Source organism: Ochotona curzoniae, unplaced genomic scaffold, assembly GCF_017591425.1.
Source record: "Ochotona curzoniae isolate NIBS_2020 unplaced genomic scaffold, NIBS_Ocur_1.0 contig_1, whole genome shotgun sequence".
NCBI lineage: Eukaryota > Metazoa > Chordata > Mammalia > Lagomorpha > Ochotonidae > Ochotona > Ochotona curzoniae.
Window position 1 is genome coordinate 38699266 of NW_024464918.1, and position 21731 is coordinate 38720996.

Consider the following 21731-nt stretch of genomic DNA (forward strand, 5'->3'; position numbering starts at 1 on the left):
CAGAGGTTGGCCCAAATCCTTGGGCCCCTGCACACATGTGGGAGACCTGGAAGAGGCTCTTGGCTTTGGATCAAATCAGATCAGCTCCAGCCATATAGGTCATTTGGAAAGTGAACCAGCAGATAGAAGATTCTCCCTCTCTCTAACTCTGTTTATCCAATAAAAATAAAATAAATCTTTTAAAATGTTTTCATCGGGCCCTGAACGATAGCGTAGTGGTTAAAGTCCTTGCCTTGAACGCGCCAGGATCCTATATGGGTGCCGGTTCTAATCCTGGCGGTCCCACTTCCCATCCAGCTCCCTGCTTGTGGCCTGGGAAAGCAATCAAGGAAGGCCCAAAGCCTTGGGACCCTGGGCCCACAAGGGAGAATTGGAGGAAGCTCCAGGCTCCTGGCTTCGGATTGGCTCAGCTCCAGCCATTGCGGCCGCTTGGGCAGTGAACCATCGGACAGAAGATCTTCATCTCTGTATATCTGCCTTTCCAATAAAAAAGATATATTTTTTTTTCATCGTAAAACAAGTATTACATCATTTAAATTTAGTGTAAATACATATTATCTGCTCATAATTAGTATTTACTTTGATTTTTTTAAAAAGGTATATTTTTATTGCTAAGTCAGATATATAGAGAGGAGGAGAGACAGAGAGGAAGATCTTCCATCTGATGATCCACTCCCCAAGCGGCCACAATGGTTGGAGCTGAACCAATCCAAAATAGGAACCCAGATATTTTTCTTGGTCTCCCACGTGGGTACAGGGTCCCAAGGCTTTGGGCTGTCCTTAACTACTTTTCCAGGCCACAAGCAGGGAGCTGGATGGGAAGTGGGGCCGCCGGGCTTAGAACCAGCGCCCATATGGGATCCCGGCACGTACAAGAAGAGGACTTTAGCCACTAGGCTACCACACCGGGCCCTATTACATTACTCTTTATCAGATGTTAAGAGAGTGAGAGCTTTTTAATATTCATGTCAGATAGGTGTTGCAACCATGCAGATTAGGCTTTCACTTGATACACTGTGTTCTACAGTCTTGGTACCTCTGCTTCCAGACCAACTTCCCACTGATGCATCTTCGAGGCAGCAGCTGATGACTTGTACCTCTGCCTCTGGCGTGGGGACTCGGTAGGAGGTCCAGGCTCCTGGGTTAAACCTGGACTGCCTCTGGTTGTTGTGGGCAGTTGGGAAGTGAACCAGCACGTGGAAGGTCTCCATCTCTGTTTCTGTCTCTTACTCTCTTTCCTTCTTTGTCTTTCTCACTATCTCCACCTTCCAAAGTAGATGAGGATGAATATAAATAAGTATCAAAAAATTAATTTATAGTTATTGAGCAACTGTAATTCAAACAGTAATTCCATGAAACATGAGTATGCCAGACACTGTCTTAGGTGCTAATACGCTAGTGCCTCCACACCTACTATATGAGCATCTTCTGCCTTCCATGAATTATAACATTGGAGCTTTTGAAGAGCACTCAGAGATAGACACTTTGTCCTTATTTCATAGATGAAGAAATCGAAACTCAATAGTTAGTAAGATATAAGAAAATAAGTAGTACAATTGGAGGGAAAAATCAGATGCCTGAGCCTATTTACTGCAAAACCCTATATAATTTTCTTTGGCAGAGAACTACACACACACAGTTTCCATTCTCACAAAGGTGAAGACACTTTCAGGGTACTTTCTAATAGTTTACTTACACACACATTATCAATTTTGTCTGGGGTCAGCATTGAGGCTTAGCAAGTAAAACCACCACCTGCATTGTTGGCATCACTTACAGTTACCAGTTCGTGTCCTGACTACACTCTACTTCTCCAGCTCCTGCAGGTGGCCTGGGAAGAGCGGTGGAGGATGGCCTGGGTGTTTGAGCCTCTGCCACCTATGTGTTAGACTCAGATGAAACTCTTGGCTTCTGGCTTCGTCTTAACATAGCCTGGGTCTGGTGGTTGGTGATCATCTGGGGAGTGAACCAGCGAATGGAGGATCTTTCTGTCTTGCTTGCTCTTTCTGTAACTTGTGAGCCTCAAATAAACAAATCTTTTTAAAATTAAATTTTATCTCATTTAATTCTTACAGTAATCCTGATCAAGTGGTGGTGATGGTGTTATGACATTGATGATATCACAGTAGTGAAGCCTGTATTAGATAAATGCTTAAATGTCTGCAATTCAAGACAAAATTGTATTAGAGGGCAGACACAAGCAAAATTGCCATGGTAAACCAAGGAGAGAAAGGAGAATACAAACTGGGAAGAATTTAGCTCAGACATTAGGAAAGCTATCATTTGACCATGGCATTGCACAATAATTGCTTGTGTGTAGGTCTGTTGTTACCAGTTGACAGAGTGAGATCTAAGAATAATTTGGTTGCATTGTCAGTTTGAGCAGAGATGATAGTTTGTTCTACTCTTACTGTTCATCCAGGATCTTGACTCTTATCTAGAACCGCACTGCCTCGTTGGCTTTGGGGCATCTCTTTGTGAGCAAAGCCAAGTTCCCAATTCTGTTGGACTCCTGAAACAAACCATGTAAGGTTGAAAGGAGAGAAATCACCACAAGTCAAGTCAACTGAAACAGGCATTGCTTAAAGAATCCAAGGATCCTGACTCAGCCAGTGGTCTTTTGTATATGACCTTGAATTGTAGTTTCCTTATCTGTGAAATGATATATGTAGGTCAGAATTTATCAAATGTTTGCAAGGATCTGAATCACGTGGAGGAGTTTCTGTTTCAGTGGATCAGTACTAAAACCCGAGAACATGCATTTAACATGTCCCCCAGTGTTGATGCTTCTAGATCAAGAGCCAGATTTTGAAGACTGCTGGTCCTTTCTCTGAAATTTAGGTCTACCCTCCATCTAAGCATGCCACCTTAGGCAAGACAGTTCACATTGTTCTGCATGTTTCTTCAACAGTAAAATGGGGCTTCTGCCTTCCTTTAGCGTAGGATAAATGAGATAATCTAATTTAATTTAAAAGAAATGCATTTTGGAAGAAGTCACATACAAATTATCATTTGTGCATATCGGTGTGTGAAGATTGTGTTTTGACAGAATCCTGGAGGAAACTAGTCTACCTGTAAACTGAAAGTTAATAGGAAATTCCTTTCTTTTCCTTATTCTATAAAAAAAAAAAAAAAGGAAGCTAGCCTAAGAGAATATGTACCCATGGAGAATGTAGTTAAAATCCAAATGACCATGAGGGGCTGTGTGCTTTTTGGCAGATAAAAGTTTCCCTGTCATCTATTTAATAAATTAACTTTTTTGAAAGAACATAAATGAAAGAGAATAATAACTTCAAGCTCTCAGGGCACCTGAGTCTGTGAGCCCTTCAGGGCCTTGGCACCTACAGAGATGGGGAGGAAAGGACCCTGTCTCTGAGGCTTTGTAAAGTGGCCTTCCTTGAGGCACTAGGAAAGCTCTGGGGGCCTTAGGAGCTCTAGGGCTGAGAAGCCTGGGGCAAGAATCTGTTAGTTCCAATAAAGAGCTAGGGGAAAAAATGGCTGGTAAGTAATTCTGCTATTTCATTTGGTGCAAAAGAGTAGGCAAAACACCAGAATATTCAATGAGCCAAAACACACAATGTGGCCAGGCTGTGAATGCAGCCTGACCCTTTATGCGGAACATTTCTAAGCCTCAATAAAGCACTGGGTGTTGAGGCTAATGTACAATAGCATGCATTTTAAACCATGGTGACCCTTTTGTTTCTCTGATAGGCGAAGATGAAGATGAATTTGAGAATTTCATGCTGCCTCTCACAGTCTCTTTTGAAACGGTATTACAGATATTCAACAACAACTTTAAACAGGAGGAAGTGAAGGTGGGTTTGTTTGCAAACATGAGAAAAGACAGTTTTGTTTCAGAAAAGAGTTCTCTGTGTGTCTGCATGTTCTCTCTGCCTCCTTCTGCCTGCATTCCTATTTGCATCTGTCTTTTGAGTTGTACTTTTCATAAAAGTGTTTTTCTATGTTCTTACATGAGTGGACTTTGAGATCAGAGAAAGGTTTTGAACATTTAGTTTGTGATTAGATGGAACAGATATGTCTCTTAGGGCAGTCTTTAATAGAACATCTCTCATGGTTCATGACTGTAAACATCTACCCTGTGCTGTGTTTCACCATACCTATATGGAGGAAGACACACACACACATGCTAAAATACTACATCTCCAAATATTTTTAAACAAGAATTTATATAAATCAAGACTTTATTAAATGGCTGGGCATATATGTATAAATAGAAACTAGTCTTGAAGTATTGCATTCTTAAACTGAACAAAGTGATTAGGATAACTGATAGCTAAATAAGGCTTTTATGTGCCTGTGGGAGCCATATTAGGATTGATTTGACAAGTCAGTTCAGCTGTGGCAACAGTCATAATATCTTAGACAACATTATGTTTTATTAGTAAAATCCTTAAGTGTAGCAAGCTGTTTGTGACAAAACAGCCCCATATTTTAACATGGGGGATGGGCGGCACAAGCTTAGCTAAATGGAAATAATGCCTCCTGAAACTGTAGTGCATCCAGGCTATATTAAATAGACTGGCACTGATTATTATTTTTAAAAGACTAACAAATGCACTCCAGAGGACATAGGCACCTGTGTTGATGATGCTTGAGTCACGTTTTATTAGTAGTTGATCTATGTTGGAAGTATTAATCGTATTTTGCATGACTTTCCTCTCTTTTCCAAAAAAAAAAAAAAATACATATGTATATAGCAAACTTACCATTGATAATTTTTGTGTCTATTACCAAAACAGTATTTAGCCAAATCATATTCCTTTTAATTAAAAATATAGTGTTTTAAGTAAGTATTTTGTTATACTGGCAATGTCAGAGAGTTTTAAAACCCAAACAATCTTGCACATGTTTTTTGTGTGTGTTATCTTGTTGAAATTCTTTACCAGAATTTCCAGTTAGGTTAGAGTTTTTGGATGTCTTCCAAATTAGTTGTTCCTTATCAACTGAATCTATGGAGCTTTAAGATGGCAATGGTGGTCCATTATCAAAAAAGAAGCAGTGAAGTTGAAAAACAACCATCTTTATAAAAATTACATTTGTCTCATTTGAAGATTTCATTATATTGCAAGCCTGTTTTGATGTAATCCCATCTAGTTTGATAGAAACCATCTTCCTAGAGTCATTTTTAATGGAGTTCCAGTGATATATCCCTAAACCAGCAAGTTCTTAACGACCCTGGAAAGTGACTGCTTGATTACACTTTAACGGTATTTGCAAATAAAATCACAAGTAATTAAGGGGAAATCTCCAGGCTTTTGAGCAAGTTTGATGCATGATAACTGCCTGATTCAGCTTCATCTAGAGTAATGCTGTGTAGGCAACAGCTACTGAGATCAATAGCAACGTAATGATAGTGGCAGAATTAAGTGAGTAACCTGAGAACTGTGCCTCAGAATGCATGCAGCTGCCACGAACCAAGGCCACACAGTGCACTCCGTGCTTCCGTCCTAAATGTTCATCAAAAGACGCCCTGCAGGAAAATGGAGTTAGATGCTCTTTATTGCTGATCGTGTCTCTTGCCACATTTATCAGGGAAATTGGATTAGCAGTTGGCAGCTGCAGGTAGACAAGATTCTGCAGTGATTAAATATGCAGCTTGGCTGCATTTGTTGTGACAGACCTTTAGTAAATTCTACTGTAAGCACCATCTGTCTAATTTGTATAAAGAAAACTTGGTGCTTTAAGCTACCGATAAAGAACTAGATCTGTTGCTCTATCATAAACAAAACTTTTGCACTAAATGCTTTTAAATGTAATTTATTAGGTTAAGGCTATTTTTCTATCATGATGAATAAATAATACATGCAAAAGTGCTTTCAGGTACTTCATTTTCCAAGTACCAGAGATAAAAACAGTTCTGTTTTGTTCTTCAATAAAGTATTTAGTATTCCAATCCACAGGAGGTGATGCTGTTAAAATATCTCTATGAAAATGCCGCAGGACTGCCAAATTCATTTAATTTGCAGCCCATACCAGGATTTTCCGCTCTGTATTTGTAGATATTTTTCAAATGTAGATTTCAAGATGAACTTAAACGATAAGGACCTATGTTGCCAAATTGAAATATAGTTGTGAGGAGAGAAAAGGCTGCAAAACTCTTAAATTTATAGCTTTGTTTTCTTACTTAGTTCTAATAAAATTGAAAAGAACATTGAATTTTTGTCCTGGGTTTTTCTCTCTGAGTAAAGGGGAAAAGAAAGAAAATGCTGTGACAAATCCCAGCTCTAGAGTATGATTTCAAAGTGTGTGTTTTCCTCCTATAATTTTATCCATTGTAAAATATAGTCCACTGCTCCCCTGACCCATGCATCATTTTTGATTTAGCCATGACGTCAAAGGTTTTAAGGAAAATGAATGAAAACTTCTCCGAGGCAGAGGAGCAGTTAAGTAGGAACCTGCTATCTTTAGTCCCTTCGTAAAAACTCCTCGATGTTAAATTATTTAAAATCCTTGATTTTCAGCATGCGCACATTAAAAGTTTTCGCACTAAGTGCCAAATGTTGCAAACAGCACTTTAACAGAATGATTTTGCTTTGATCCCTGTAGCAGTTCCTGAATAATTTATCACAGGTTATTGCCTTAATTCTGGAGAGGGATAGAGCAATAAAGGCAGATGAAAACACTCCAGTTGAAACACCTTGGGGCCTGCTCATTCCTCTGACACGGCTCTTTTGTTGGAACTATTTAGAGGTTATTAAGATGTGTCTCCAGAATTAAGAGTATGCTGTAAGGATGAAGACAGCCATCTTAATTCTAAAGACAAAGCACAATGACCCTTCACCTTCTTTTTCTTTGTTGTTATTATATAGTAGAATTATGAGGATAATATTATAGCTGCCCCCAGTAGTGCCACTACAGTAAAGGGTCTGTCAGACTTTCCATTAGAAACCCTGTTTTGGGGGTCAGGGTGGAAGGAGCCACGTTTCAGCTGTTTCTCAGCCCATCCGTCTCACAATTGGCACGCAGACAACAGTTCACCACGCAGAGGGCTGAAGCACTCATCAGTTTCTCCTTGAACTATCAAAAAGAGGAATCCACATAGATCCCCAGACCTACCCTACGCAGCACAATTGCCTCACTCAAATTATTTTCAGATCAATCTAGGGTTAGCCAATCCTAGGAGAAAGGCAACTTTAAAAATAGACCTCTTTGTGCTATTCTAAATGAGGTGGTACTCTATGGCTGCTCCTCCCCTAAATTTCAGTCAGATCACCTCTTCCTCTCACGTTGTTTAGCAACCCAGTTGAGCTTCTAGTTAGCAGTTTTCATGTCTCATGCCAGAGCTGGGTAGATTGTAACTATGGAGGAAATACTGTTAATATGTTTCTGTCTCTGCAGATCTGGACTCTCTTCTGCCTTGAGATCAAAGATAATTTTTGAGTATAAGAGGTCTGTGTCTTATTCACATATCCCTGCCCAGAGGAACTTATTTAAAGCACAAATTGAGTAATTATGTGTTTCCTCTGCTTTGTACTATTTTCTAAAATATGAGTTTGATAAGATACAATTTTGTAGCCACATTTTACTGCAATCAAAAGAATTATATATTTGAGTCAATTAAAGCATTTCTGTTGCCTTGGCATCTTTTAAGCCAAGAAAATTTACGATCACCTAAAAATTACCCTATTTGTATAATGGAACACAATAAGTAATTTAATGAAGCCTTTATACTAGGCACAAGGAAAGTAAAAACCCGTGAGTCCGGATGACTAGTGCAGTGTTGCATGATGTGGATCTTACATGCGTGTAGGAACCAAAGAGTATTTGAAGATTAGTCTTTTACCTGTGAGTGAACATAAATTAAAAATAGAACTAAAAGACTGTAATAATACAAAGATTGCAAAGTCAACAGTGAGCATTGTTTGAGGAAAGCTTCTTAGAAGATCACATTTTGTCCAAGAGACTATAAAGAAGGTGGATAGCTGAGAGAAGAACAGTTCCAGGTGGCAAAAAGAAAAATAGAAGAAAAAAATGGTCTGGAGTTTTTGTTGTTATTGCGACTATTCCTGTTGTTGCTTTAATAGGAGATCACATGAAGTAAATACATTGATGCCAGCCAATTACAGAAAAATGAGGACTCATAGGATTATGAGAGAAAAAGTGGATTATTTTAAAGACACACAAACAGAAATTCAAAACGCTCTGACCCAGAAATCCAGGAAACCATCCCTCTTATAAACTGTTAGACCACATAAACTGAATGTTCTTGCAAACAACACCCAGTTAAATCATATCAGCTTTTAGGAAGAGTGGAGTGGAGGAGAAATTTCAGATACTTTCTGACAGTGAAACTCTTATTTCAGTTAAACTATTATTTCCTACTTTGCAATCAATATTTGTTGCTTGCTCCTTAATAGTAATTTAAACTCCTATCTAAGAAAAGGCTCTCATTAATGAATCCAAATAGAAAGAAACAGAAAACCCAAGGAAAAGGAATTTAGAGTCCACTTTCTCCCAGAATACTTTCGCTGAAACAGTATCTTCAGAAATCACTTACAGTGTGATCCACCCACCTTGCTCTGCTCTTATGTTTATTTGTGCTTTTGTTCTGACATCCTAGCATCTGATCCTGAGTTTTCTTTTCTCTTTCCAAGCATTATACTAAGGACAGCTTAATTAAGAGTCCAGAATTCAAGTCAGATCTCTTTTATTCAAGTCCAGGGTCTGTTTGTTTTCCTCTAAAAGTAAATATTTATGGAACACTTACAGTCTATTAGGCTCTCGCTGGGCATTTTTACGTGAGTTTCTTAAATTATTCATCACGATACTGCTATCAAAGAGGCATTATTAACCCCTTTCGTAGATGAGAAAACTGAGAAAGACAAATTGCCTTGCTTTAAGTATTAAAGTTAAATAAAACTAGAATTCAAATTCAAGCCTTAAAACTTGAATATAAAATTCTTTTTCTTACAGCTTTTTCTTGCTTGGGGAATATGGCTGTCATTCTGAGATAGAATAGTAGCAGTAGGTCACCTAGCCAGTTTTATCCTGAGTTATTAAAGACATTCATTAGAAATCTTTAAATGCCGGTGTGTTTCCAAGGTAAACACTGCCGAAGATTACTTTCGTACAAGCTGGTATTGTTTAAGATTTGCTCCTATTAAGTACTGTGCAGACCCTGTGCCTGTGGGTTTTGTGAAATTGTCATTCCTGCTTTATTATTATTTTAATTTCTAATTTAGCATTATTCAGAAGCAAGGTTTATTAATTTAAATGTTCCTATGTTACTGGTATTAATACTTAGCTCAATTTATAAGAAGCAAAGTAGAGCTGATCAGCAGATTGGATGGTCTGTCTGTTTAAAGAGTCTATGGTTTTCTATAGAAAGGGATCTGAGCGAGACATTTTAGCTAATGAATCAAAATCAGATATGTGGTCATTATTGCCTGATTATTACTCCATCTGCTCTGCGCTAACGTGAAAATCAATTACTGTGTCTCTTTCCCACTGACAGCGTATGTTGATCGGGCTGGCAAGAGATCTTCGAGGGATTGCCTTTGCACTGAACACAAAGACCAGCTACACCATGCTGTTTGACTGGATGTATCCTTATTACACTGTGACAATACCAGCTCTGTGCACAGAGGGATGCCAGGCCCCTCACTTTCGTTTAATAGTATGGCACAGTAGGGAAGAGGAAACAAAGCTAAATGAACTAATGTGTAATCAGCTAAAAATTACAGCACAGTGGCAGCAGTGCAGATAACTGAGCACAGCGTTTGGAGACCCAGCTCAGAGGTCACTTTTTTAGTGCCATTAAATATTGACAACTTAAAAATCACTTCCCCAAATAATTGTTTATGCTGGGATTGCAGAGATAATCTGGCTAACATCTTGACTTGGGATCAATGAAAGCTCCCATTTGGCATTTTCGAAGAGATTGGAATCTCTACTTCAGCTCAATTAGCAAGGCTGAGCAGGTCACTTTATCTCTTGGTGGCTTAACTCTTCATGCTGCAGTTCTTCATCATATTAATGGATGTGAAAAGAAAAAGAAACGCTCAGGATCTGTCATTTCATTTAACGTTCACCTTTGCCAAGGCTTAGCACAGACAGGACAGCTTTTGAAATACTCCACAGAAAATGCATCCTCATGTAAAAAGTGTGTGTGTTCTGGTGTTAGCACCAGACTTGCAGCCCCAGCTCCCGGTTTACTGTGTCAACCTGGGTGAGTCATCTCGCCTGTCCAAGGCTTGGTTTTGTCATGTTTAAGAAGAGAGAATCCCACAGCATGATCTGTTATAACAAAAACATGTAATTATTCTGTATAATGTCAGGTACATATTCAGTAGCCATAAATACTGAATATTATTTTTAATAGTGATTTTATGAATATCTTGGATCCTAACAAGAAATGATAATTTATGCAAGTCATATTAAGTATTGTCCAGTGATTTCATGCCTTTTATATGTGAAGCCACTGGAGCCCAAAAGAAACAGTCAGAAAACTAAGTTACTCTTGAAGTCAAACCATGTGTCAGTTGTAGTATTCAAACTCAGACTTCCTTTATAAGTAAGCGAAATTGCAAAAATAAAAACTTGGGGGTTTTTTATGGGTGCCTTGAGGTTTACAAATGTTTAACTTTTTGCCATTTTATTTTCTATATAAATTATTTGCATAATATATACAAAAAGAAGTTTCCTAAAGATAGTCTTTAATTAACATGCCACTGTTGTAGCCGAAAACATAGCTATAGTAGGGTATCTGGTCTATTTTAGGCAGATAAGATAAAGTTCTGATGCTTTAAATTTGATATTGTTGTTAAAAATAAGCTACAGCTCTAGGCTGTCCAGAATATCGTCCTCGTCCACAATTTTAACCACGAGTCAAAATCAGACACTTTCTACCACTTATTACTAGAAATATCTGCCATAATTAATATTGCCCAAAATTTGTAGATGGTGTTTGCTTTCAGTTTAGTCTGTTTTCCGTCTCCTCACTTAGTTCCTTCTTTTTGACACCAATTGGAAGTGAAATTTTTGTCCAGCAGGTGGCAGAAAATAGCAAATGGAAAGTCTTGGGACTTGATGTTTTGTTTTGAACTAGAAACCATTGTCTCTTCCATCGCACCATAGATTTAGGAGTTATTAGGGTCAGGGGTGGAGGGCGAAGTGTCAGTTATGCAGGAAGAAATGTTAGATTGCCAAGTAGGGTGGTTTGGTACTGGCCTTGCTTATAATAATTGAGTTTCAGTAGCAAATCAGCTTCCTTGGGAAAAGGCCAAAGGCTTTTCATAATTGTATTGACAACAAAATGAATATGATAAATGGTGTTCATTCAGTTGAGACAAGATTTATAGTTCTCCTTTGGGCAAGGGATGAAGAGCAAATATTTATAATAATAGTAAAATTTGTTTAAAAGTTACATTATTTGATAATTCAAAAAGCTTTATTAAAATATTTCGAAATACTTTAAGCAGTTTCAGGTGATAAAGTACAGATTCTTGCCAAAGTATTCAAGTAATGCAAAAATGAATAAGTATATGATAAAAAATAACAAGGATATGAAAGTCATTTATTCTTCCTGAAATATTGATATGTCAAACTGTCAGTGATGATTCCCACATTACTGCTGGGAAAAGTTTATTTGCCTTTTGCCCAACATGAGTGTATGTTCTTTAATTTGTTATACAATCCTTAGTATGCAGAAGAAACATCCTATAAGAGCACATGTCATCTTAAAGCCAAAATCATTTTATTTATGGCTATTATTTGATAAAATGATATTTCAGCGGTTAGCGATTTAATTCAAAAACATTTCTATAAACACCGACTGCATTAGCTGCTACACAAACTACATTGCTTATCACTCTGTCCTTCTAAAACAAAATTGCCTGAAACAACATGGCAACCATCTTTACAAATAGTTTCCATGGCTGGAGAATTGGTTTACATCTCTGCCCCAATGGTAGGGATACAACAAGAAGAAAACACCTTACCTTGCAGTGCAGTTAATCACCTTGCTTAAACCTTTCTCTGATCATACTGAGACAAGTATCAAAACTCCAGAGGGAAGGTAGAAAAGGGAAAAAAAGAGAGAGAGAGCAGGGAATGTGTATGACATTATTGTCTCGCGCAGGGTCTTGTTGTCCTCTAATATTCACTGTTGAGCTTACTGTTCTCCAGTCAGGAAATCAGTACTGTTTATAAGTGTGCATAAACATATTATACAAAGACAAGGCAAAACAATGATGTATGTGAAAGAGCGCAAGCTTGTGAATGGGAACATTCTCAGATTCTAGTCCTTGTTATACCACTCAACAACCTGTGGATCTTGGGTAAATTAATATCTCAGAATTTGTTTTCTCTTCTGTATAACAGGACTGTAAATCCTTGTCTGGCAGAGATGTTGCAGGAAATATTGTGATTGTATGATTATTTGAAGGGCTTCTTACAGTGTCTGTCACAATGTAAATACTCCACTGCTGCTCCTTTCCCTAATATGTAGTGACACAAAGGAAACGTACTTAACTCATTCACTCAACAAATTAGACCTCCTAAGCCCAATGTGCTAGATTGCATGAGGGGTATAGATTACAGCAACACAAATCCTACCCAGAGTAAGCTAATAATTTAATGGTCAGTTAAATATCCATATAAATGACTTATAGTAAAAGCTAGAGAGTGTCCTTGCCACAAATAGGAACGTGGTTGCATTTAGCTAAGGATTCGGGAAAGACTGTGGAGCTTACCAAATCAGTAGGGCAAGGACCATGGACAAACAGAAAGATTTCTGTTGGCCTAATCAACAGGTTTAAGAAGAGAATTATGGGGAAGATGTTTCATCATGGATATCGCCTTATCTCATGGTTGACAGTGTATGTTTTCTGGGACCCTTGAATATTACACTAATTCCGAAGATCAATTGATTGACTAACAAAATTAGAACTGTTTCAGAAAAAAAAAAACTAATTAGCAATATCACATTGGACAAACTAAAATAGAAAAAGTAAATCTGAAAAAAAACACTGTTCAACAAATATTTCTGTGAGTGTTTGTCCCATGCGAGGCACAGATAATGCAGGCATGAATAAAATATGTTACTGTGTAGATGCTCACAATCCAATAAATATGCAAAAATAAACATGATGATATGTAAAGATGCATGCAAAGCATCATATGACAATATACAAGGAAGAGTTTGGCTTAAGGAGAGAAGGATTCCCAGAAGAAGTAAAAGTTGAGTTAAACTTTGAAAAACATTTCCCAAGGCTCCCAGCAGCTGCAGTTGCCATCATGAATACAAAGTACAGGTGTTTGTTCGTAGAGTGCCTTTCAAATCAACTCTGAATTGGGAAGCTAATTCTTTTTTGCAACCACGTCCTCAAACTCTTATTTCCTAAGAGTGTTAACAGCAGTTGCTGCCTGTTAGTATACATGATGCCTTTCTTCTCTACTGCAAAAATCCCAAAAGGAAAGAATTCTGCTTTTGCCCATTACCGTTTTCTTGGAGTCCAGCACATAGGAACTAACAAAGGATGAATGGGAAGAGTAAAGCCTGATACTTGCCACTTTTTGTATTCGGCATTTCAGAAGGCAGTATCTTCTCATTAATGCTTTTGATTTTTCATGCATCTGATACAGAAATCAAGAATTTGTTGAAAAAGAATATATAAACACAATTAGATCTGTTCCTCTTCTACCTGTGGGCTCCCACTCCCTCTTAGCTGTATCTGTGTAGTCTGCACAAGGCCACTGGAAAATTAAACTCCTAGTGTGGGTTCAGATTCTTAGCCTGTAATCGGAGCCTGGCACTCTCATTCTGCAGCCCTTTTAACCTCGCTGCTTAGTAGACCTCCACTCTGCTTCCCAATAATCACTCATTTTCTCTGTGGCAGTCACCTCTGTCAGAAGCATATTAGAATTGTCACGACTCTCATTCCAGACAGAAAAGGGAGCATCCCCTCCTACCCTGGCCTTAGCCCACAGTGAATGAACGCGCTCTGAAAAATATGATGGCCCTAATGCCTTTGGAACGCCATGAGAGGGGCCTGTGTGTCTCTGCCATTCTCAGGTCCCGAGATGGGGCTCTTCTGTTTCCTGATGAATCTTCCTGGTGCTTTTCTAGGTGTGCGCTGAGGGATGTCTCGGTGGAATATTTTCTAACCTAGCTCCTCTGACCATGCTTCAGAAATGTAATACTCTGAGCCTGCCCCATAGGTGTCTGCCACGCTGAGATGACCATCGATTCCCTACCAGTGAAAGCCATGGCTACCTTAACTCTGAATCCTTGGCCCCTAGCTCAGTACATTGCATGTAGTATCTACCATGTGTCAGAGATAACAACTTTCCCTAGACCAGTGATTATCTAACAACAACCAAAACAAAATTAGTAATCCAAGGCACTTACCTTCCTCTTCTTCCTGCTGAAGCCTCACTTCTTATCCCCCTTCCCTACTTGATTTTCCTTTATAGTGTCTTCATCTTTTTCTTATCAGAATTTGTCTTTTTTTTATTTATATCTTAATATTTGATTTATATCTTAAATCAAAGAGAATGAAGTCACCGAAATATCTTTCATCCTCTACCTCACTCCCCAGATGGTCACAATGGCCAGAACTAAGCCAGTCTGAAGCCAGGAGCCAGAAGCTTCTTCTGGGTCTCATGCAAGGACAGGATCCCAAGGCTTTGGGCCATTCAAGATGCTTTCCCAGGCCACAAGCAGGGAGCTGGATGGGAAGTGGAGCAGCCAGGACATGAACCAGCACCCATATGGGATCCCAGCATATGTAACGTAAGGATTTAGCCACTGAGCCAACGATCTGGGCCTTTTGTTGTTTTTTAAAGATTTACTTCTTTTTAGGACCCAAGGTGCTAACCTAGTGGCTAAATTCTCACCTGTATCCATCTTTTATTAGAAAGCCAGGAACTCCAGCTGAATTTTCCACATAGGTGGGCAGGACTCAGGTGTGTGAGACAGCACCTCCTGCCTTCAAGTTCATGCATTAACAAAAAGCTGGATGGGAAGCAGAAGCAGGATCTGATCCCACACATTCCCATATAGAGTATGGACATCCCAAGCAGTATCTTAACCCATTGCAGTGCAACACACTCCTCTCAACGATAGTTCTACTCGAATATGTTACTCTTTGTTTTTAGGTTTGGCAGCTTTACACTAACAGCAAATATAATCCATGTTGAAACTTACTTTGTACCAAGCTTATACATGTAATAATTACCTAGTGCCTGTCCTCAGAAACTTTTCATGGGAGAAATAGGAAGTGCTATGATAATGCACAAGGTTCCATAGCCATCTGTGAGACAGGGAAGAGGAGAATTTCACATGAGGTCAGGGGAGGTTTCCTGGAATAATTCTTCCTGGCACCTGTATTGAAATCTTAGCATCAATAGAAGTTAGCAGGGAGATTGTAGAGAAGCACAAGTCTGTGTCCCTGAGGAATTCACCAATCAACCCTCATACAGAGAGGTGGTCAAGAGTGCTGATTCAACAAAGATACAGAAGAGTTTGATGCCTTTCTGAGAGAATAGGAAAAACATCCCAGGAAAGGTGAAACTTGAGCTAGGTATTGAAAGACAGGAATGTAATAGGCAGCGAAAGCAGTGTATGGAAGAGTGGCGACCCGAGCAGGCAGCAGTAAATTTGTAGGGAATTAAGAATAACTGCCCTACAGTAAGAGATGAGTCTGGAGGTATGGGAGAGCCAGATCGTAAAGGGCTTTCTGTGCCCTTTAAGATATTTATTGTAAACAGCAAGAAATAAAAATTGTGGAGATCATTATCAGCTACAGATGTCTACCAGTAACGCATAGAACAGAAATACCATTAAGTGATTCAGTTTAGTACTTTATACTGAAATAAAAAAAGATAAGTACCTTGGAAAACATCAGAGAGAACTGGGCAATGGTGAGACAGAGGGAGCAGAGTGAGGAAGACTGTGGCGTAGAGTTTTTCTGCTTTGGTTCTGTTCCTTAATTCTGTATTTGTGTATCCATTTGGCATGGAAAAGACCAGTTGCAGGCAAACGGGCCAATGAAACCGAGTCCATTTTCCAGACTTTGATGTCTCATCATAGGCATATACTCCTTAATGTTAATGAGGTTGTTTGAGAACTTCTGCTTGCATGTATGTGAGACTCAACTTTTAGTGCACCTACCTTGAATAGATTAATAGTTACCCAAGCTTTTCTTCAGGCCAATATCCCAGGATGTTCCTAAGAATTACAGTGGAACCAGACAGCTCAGCAATTTAATAGGAAGAAAATGGAATATAAATAATTTTGACTGGAATACTACCCAGCCATTAAAAAGAATGAAATTCTATCATTTGCAACCAAATGGTCCCAACTAGAGATCATTATACTCAGTGAAATAAGTCAATCCCAAAAGGATAAGTATCATATGTTCTCTCTTATATAAAGCAACCTCCTTGCAAAATACAAGATTAATAGCCCTTTCAATGCTGTTTTTGCTAAATCTCATGGGTTTTGATATTTTTGTTTTTGTTTTCATTTCTTCAAAATTGTTCCCCCCCCCCCCGGTTAAATTCTCCACTGACTCGTAGGTCATACAGTAGCATCATTTTCTTCAAGAAGTCTTTTTATTTTCTTTTTCATTCGTTCAGCAACACATTGGTCCTTCAGTAGCATGGTATTTAACTTCATGTCATTGTAAATTTTCTATTTTTCTCTCTATTGTTTTGTTTTATGGCTACTCATATAAGGAGATGTATAGTAATTGTGTAGTAGAGACTATCATGTGCAGATGTGAAGAAACAATGCAATGTGCATCTCCACTTCCAAATCAAAGATGGACTCCCACTGAAACATGTCTTGACAATAGGATGCTGGGCTTTCTGCCATTGTGCATGCCTACAATGTCAGGATATGCTTAAATAGCAGAATGATGGACTTATGACTATTTATCAAGGACTATACTATTGTAAGAATATGTGGGAAATCAGTTGAGGGTGGGATTTAGGGAGTAGGTAAGGGAAACCCCAGAGCCTATGGAATTGTATCATAATTTAAAATATATATAATATATATTAAAATATATGTATGCATATATAATTTTTTAATGTATGTAATTTTGAAACTTTGATATGGATACATGGCTTATTGTTAGTGTTTCCCTTTGATTTTATGTATTTTAAACTTTTCATAGTAAAATACTTCTTCTCAGTGTAGAAGCCAGGGAATCCTAATACTAATCATTCAAATATTCAGTCAGAACAAATGTGGATCCTCCCCCACCCCCCACCCCCGCCGTGTTTCAGCTTTTAAGTAGCACTGATTTTCTCAGGAACCGTATGTCTTTTGACCTTTAAATTCTTTAACAAATTTTATAAAAAGGTATCCAACATACCTCCCCATTCTTCAGAGGGCCATTGAACGGTGGTATGGAGAACCAGCGTGCACAACTCCCATCTTGAAGCTTCTGGCAGAACTGATGCAGAACAGGTAGGGAGTGTGACAAGGATTGAAACACCCAGGAACCAAGGTGGTCAGTGAAAATGATAGAATTAGAGCCTAGAGGTTGAGACCCTTTGAACAAAAGGGTATAGTGGCATATTTAGATGTATGTGGGGATTAAAGAAAAAGAAATTGGGGAGACTACAACCACCACTCCTTAGATTATTCAAAAATCACAAAATGGAGAGAAAAAGCAACTATTTCACTGCTTACATGCAGTTATTATCGAGTTTTAGAGCAGGGAAGAAGTTTGGAAGACTATGAGAGAGGCAATTCATTTCTGAATCTCAGCGATTTATGGGCACATGGCTGTTTGCCTGAGGAGCTCTGGGGTGTCCCTGGCTCTGACTTCTAAATTATTCTGTTTCCTCTTTGCCTAGATGTATGTACTTGGGTGATTTATGCACTCACAATTTTCATTGAAACAGCAACTACAACACTTCTCAGAAATTGCCTAGTTGACCCTATAATTTGCGTGGACCAGCAGAGATTTAAACACTCTGCATCCATATTAGCAAAGATGTGAGTAAGAAAGAAAAACTGCAACAAGCTAATTGTGTTTACCTCTTTAAAATATGTCATTGTGAATATGGCTTAGCACCAAATTACCTGTCACTTAGCCATCTTGTCTCATCAGTTGCTCTGTAAACTGCGGGTCGGAAAGGAGATACTCAAACGGGGGAGGAGTAACAGTTGCCGCTCTAATTTTATCTTGGGTCACAGCAGTAATTTAAAATTTACCTCTAAAGCAAGAGGTAGAAAAAGACCTGGAAAATAAATGTGAGTATTATTCCTTTCAAAGATGTTCATTTAAGAAAAAGAAAAATCTCATTGCTGCCTGAGATATTAAGAGGAGAATGGCTTTCTGTTTTCTGTTAGAAATTTAAGGGCTTTTTCTATTGAATTCTAATGTTTTGGCCACATAATTGATTTTATATATTACTGATGTAACATTTAATACTAAAGCGAAAATCATTGCATTGAATATTACGAAGTATTTTATATCTGCCCTAGGCAGATATTTCCTATCTAGAATAATTGTCTTAAGAATTATCTAGTGAAAATGTATTATCTCAGGAAATTTGTCATCTTGTCTATGTTTTTCTAGAATCTAATGTGAATTATGAATATGGAATTGTATGCCAACAAGCAAATGTTTGTAATAATGTTACCTCTAAGTTATAATTGCACTGAACAGCAAAGCATTTTGAAAAAGCATGGAAAAGCAATAATTCACTCAATTCCTGACAAAAAGAATTCTAGCAGTGTGTTTTCTTTTTAGCTTCATTTTTGTTTATTTGTTTGTTTGTTTACTAATCCTTGAAACGTTATGTCTGTTTTTTAAGTAACATCATTTTATCAGGAAAGCACGTGATTGCCTTTACCTGTTCATTCTGTTCCTCAACTTATCAAAACCCAGGAAGGAGAATTGTTCTCCAAGACTTTCTGAGATTTGTTTCTCTCTGCTTGAGCTGTGTGCAGTGGAGGTTTTGCTCTTTAATGTAACTTAATATGTTTGAAATATGCTTGAATTATTCAGTGATTCCTTAAGTATATGTGCAGTATTTAAAATACCTGAATTTCCTATTTGTCATTTTTAGACATCTGCCATTTTTAGAATCTGTTTTTCAAATGTGTATTAGGCACTGTAAGAAACCTCAACTATAAAAACATATCTCTGTCAGGTATCTATATAAACATACAAATACACATCTGGGAGTTTTATCGTTAGAATTATTATCACTGTTATCATCCAGCCACTGCTTTGCGTGACAGAAGAGGAAAGAGATTTGGGATATATGATGTCAGAATGTTGTTCTGACAGATACAGGAATGCACTCTTTGAATCAACAAACCAATGGGAATGGCTCTTCTTAATTGCCTGGTACCTTTACAATGAGAAGATTAGCATACATATTTTACCAACAGTTGTTGAATGGAATGGCACTTTAAGGGATAATTTCACTGCTGCTGCTTCTAATAAAAGAAAATGCTAGACATTTTGAACCTGTATTTTATTTCTTCATCTGCACATAGTCTAATTTTTTTTACTGTATTTCTTAGATCTCAGCGTTTAAATTTTGATGTATCATCTCCTAATGGGATTCTCCTCTTCAGAGAAGCTAGTAAAATGATTTGCACTTATGGTGAGTATCCTTTTCCATATTTGTCTGTGCAATATAACTTTATCTGTTTGGAGGAAAGAAAAATGTTAGTTATTTTGTTCTTTTGAGCCTGCATATCTATGTGAATTTGGGAAGTGGGTAATAGAGTGCAGAAAGCCAGGTAGCTGTCATGTTGGAGGAGGAAGCATCATGCCTTTGTCTACAAATCATACCTAACCAGCTTGATGAATTTCTTTTGGAAAAATGTGATGTCAGTAAAGAAAGGAAATATACTAGAATATTGAAAGCTCATAGTAAATTTAGAAGTACTGAAAGTTACATTAGGGAGTTTGCTGTCCTGAGTCAAGGAATGCTGAAACCAGTATGCCGCTGAATTTGTGGAAATATACTTGTAAAGCACAGTAAATATTGTATTACAAGGAACTTTTGGGATCTGTATTCCTAGATCTATAACAAAATTTGTCCTGTACAATTATAGTCTCAAAAATCTTAAAATTTCGTTAGCAGTTTATAGGTTAGAACTACAATAAACATAAAACTTTCAAATTCTGATAGCTTCCATCAATGAAATTCTCTACACTCTGCAACTTTTATGTAAATAAATAGGGAATTGGGATAGAATGGATAGGAATCTAACTAGGCACGTACTGATGAGAACTGGGCTCTGAACATGTTCGTTCTCCCCCGTAAGATGTTTCCTGCGCTCTTCTTCCTCCTGTTGCCTTTTTTCTCTCCTTTCTTGCCTGACTGTCCTTATTTTCTCAAGTCAACAGCGAACCCCAGGTATGTTTAGTCCTGAACATTTCCTATGGCTCTCATATTGCTTTTTGTGTATCTAGGAATATATTTATGGAATTTTGTAAAGGTCTTTTGCTTCAAGTGTGTAAGTGTATGTGTGTATGTGTGTGTGTGTGTGTAAGCAAAAAAATCATTGAAAATGCACTTATTTGTTTATTATTTATTTGAAGGGCAAAAAGAAAGCAACAGAGACAAAGATCTTCCATCCGCTTGTTCACTCCCCAAAATGCCCACAACTGAGGCCTGACCAGGCTGAGTCCAGCAGCCTGGAATTCAGTCTGGGTCTCCTTTGTAGGTGTAAGGGACCCAATTCATTGAGTCAAAATCTACTACCCTCCAGGGTGCTTTTTAACAAGGATTAAAAGTGGAACCAGAACTCAAACCCGGATGCTGTCATATGGGATGTAATGTGGACATCCCAAAAATTAGGTTCTTTAACCTGTATGCCCAATGTAAATTTTCACTCCTATTTTCATTTGTACCAGTAACTACATCATCATATTTTACATCTATTTGACAATATATATATATTAAAATGATAAAGAGTAGGAATCCTACGGGTGAAAATTGTGTTCTTTGTAAATATTTCAGATCTGCTTCCCTTTTGATGCATACCTAATTCCTTCTCAGTGTCTTATGATACTAAGATCTATATGGTTAGAACTTCTTTAAAAATAGAGTGTACCCCTTGTCCATACCTTAAAGGATAAACTTAAAGAGCAGAATGATGGACTTAGAACTGTTTATGGGGAGAACCAGTGGGGTGGAGGAGACTTGGGAAGAAACCCTGTGGAACTGAATCATAAAATAATAATAAAAAACCACAATGTTTTATATTAGGAAAATCACCATTTTTGGAGATTAAAATAATTCTCTGATTACTAGTGCTTATCAACTCTTTGACCTTCAATTAGAAGCCTATACTTCTTTGTTCCAGTGTTCTCATGTATAGCATTAGGAATATTTACGGACCTACCTACCTCATTAGGCTTGGGTTGGATGCATAATTGAGTTAATCTGAATAAAAGGTCTGGCCTGGGAGTTAATATGTAATCAGTTTGTATTGAATGTGCCTGATCCTAATCTAAAACCTTTGTTGTACACTGACGAAGCTGGCCTTCTTTGGACAGATGTTCACCAACCCATGCCATTTTTTACCTACTTCTTGGACCACACTATCCTGCTTTCCTCTCCCTGTAGCCAGTTCTGAGTCTTTATTTCCTTACTTTTTTTAAACTGATTTCCTTTAATAACTCCCAGTATGAAACAACATGTATAAGAATCACTTAGCAGGGCCTGGCATGATGGCCTAGCAGCTAAAGTTCTCGCCTTGAACGCACCAGGATCCCATATGG

The 21731-nt window shown here is 38.0% G+C and overlaps 1 protein-coding gene across 2 annotated transcripts in view; it reads left to right on the top strand.

Annotated features, from left to right (window-relative positions):
• Window positions 1–21731, top strand: part of RANBP17 (RAN binding protein 17) — a 266615-nt gene that overhangs the window by 188022 nt on the left and 56862 nt on the right. For both annotated transcript variants that reach the window (XM_040976743.1, XM_040976736.1), the window contains 4 exons: window positions 3712–3815; window positions 9476–9564; window positions 17333–17440; window positions 19517–19599. In XM_040976743.1, coding sequence (XP_040832677.1) covers window positions 3712–3815; window positions 9476–9564; window positions 17333–17440; window positions 19517–19599 — 384 coding nt within the window. The remainder of the gene's footprint in view (window positions 1–3711; window positions 3816–9475; window positions 9565–17332; window positions 17441–19516; window positions 19600–21731) is intronic.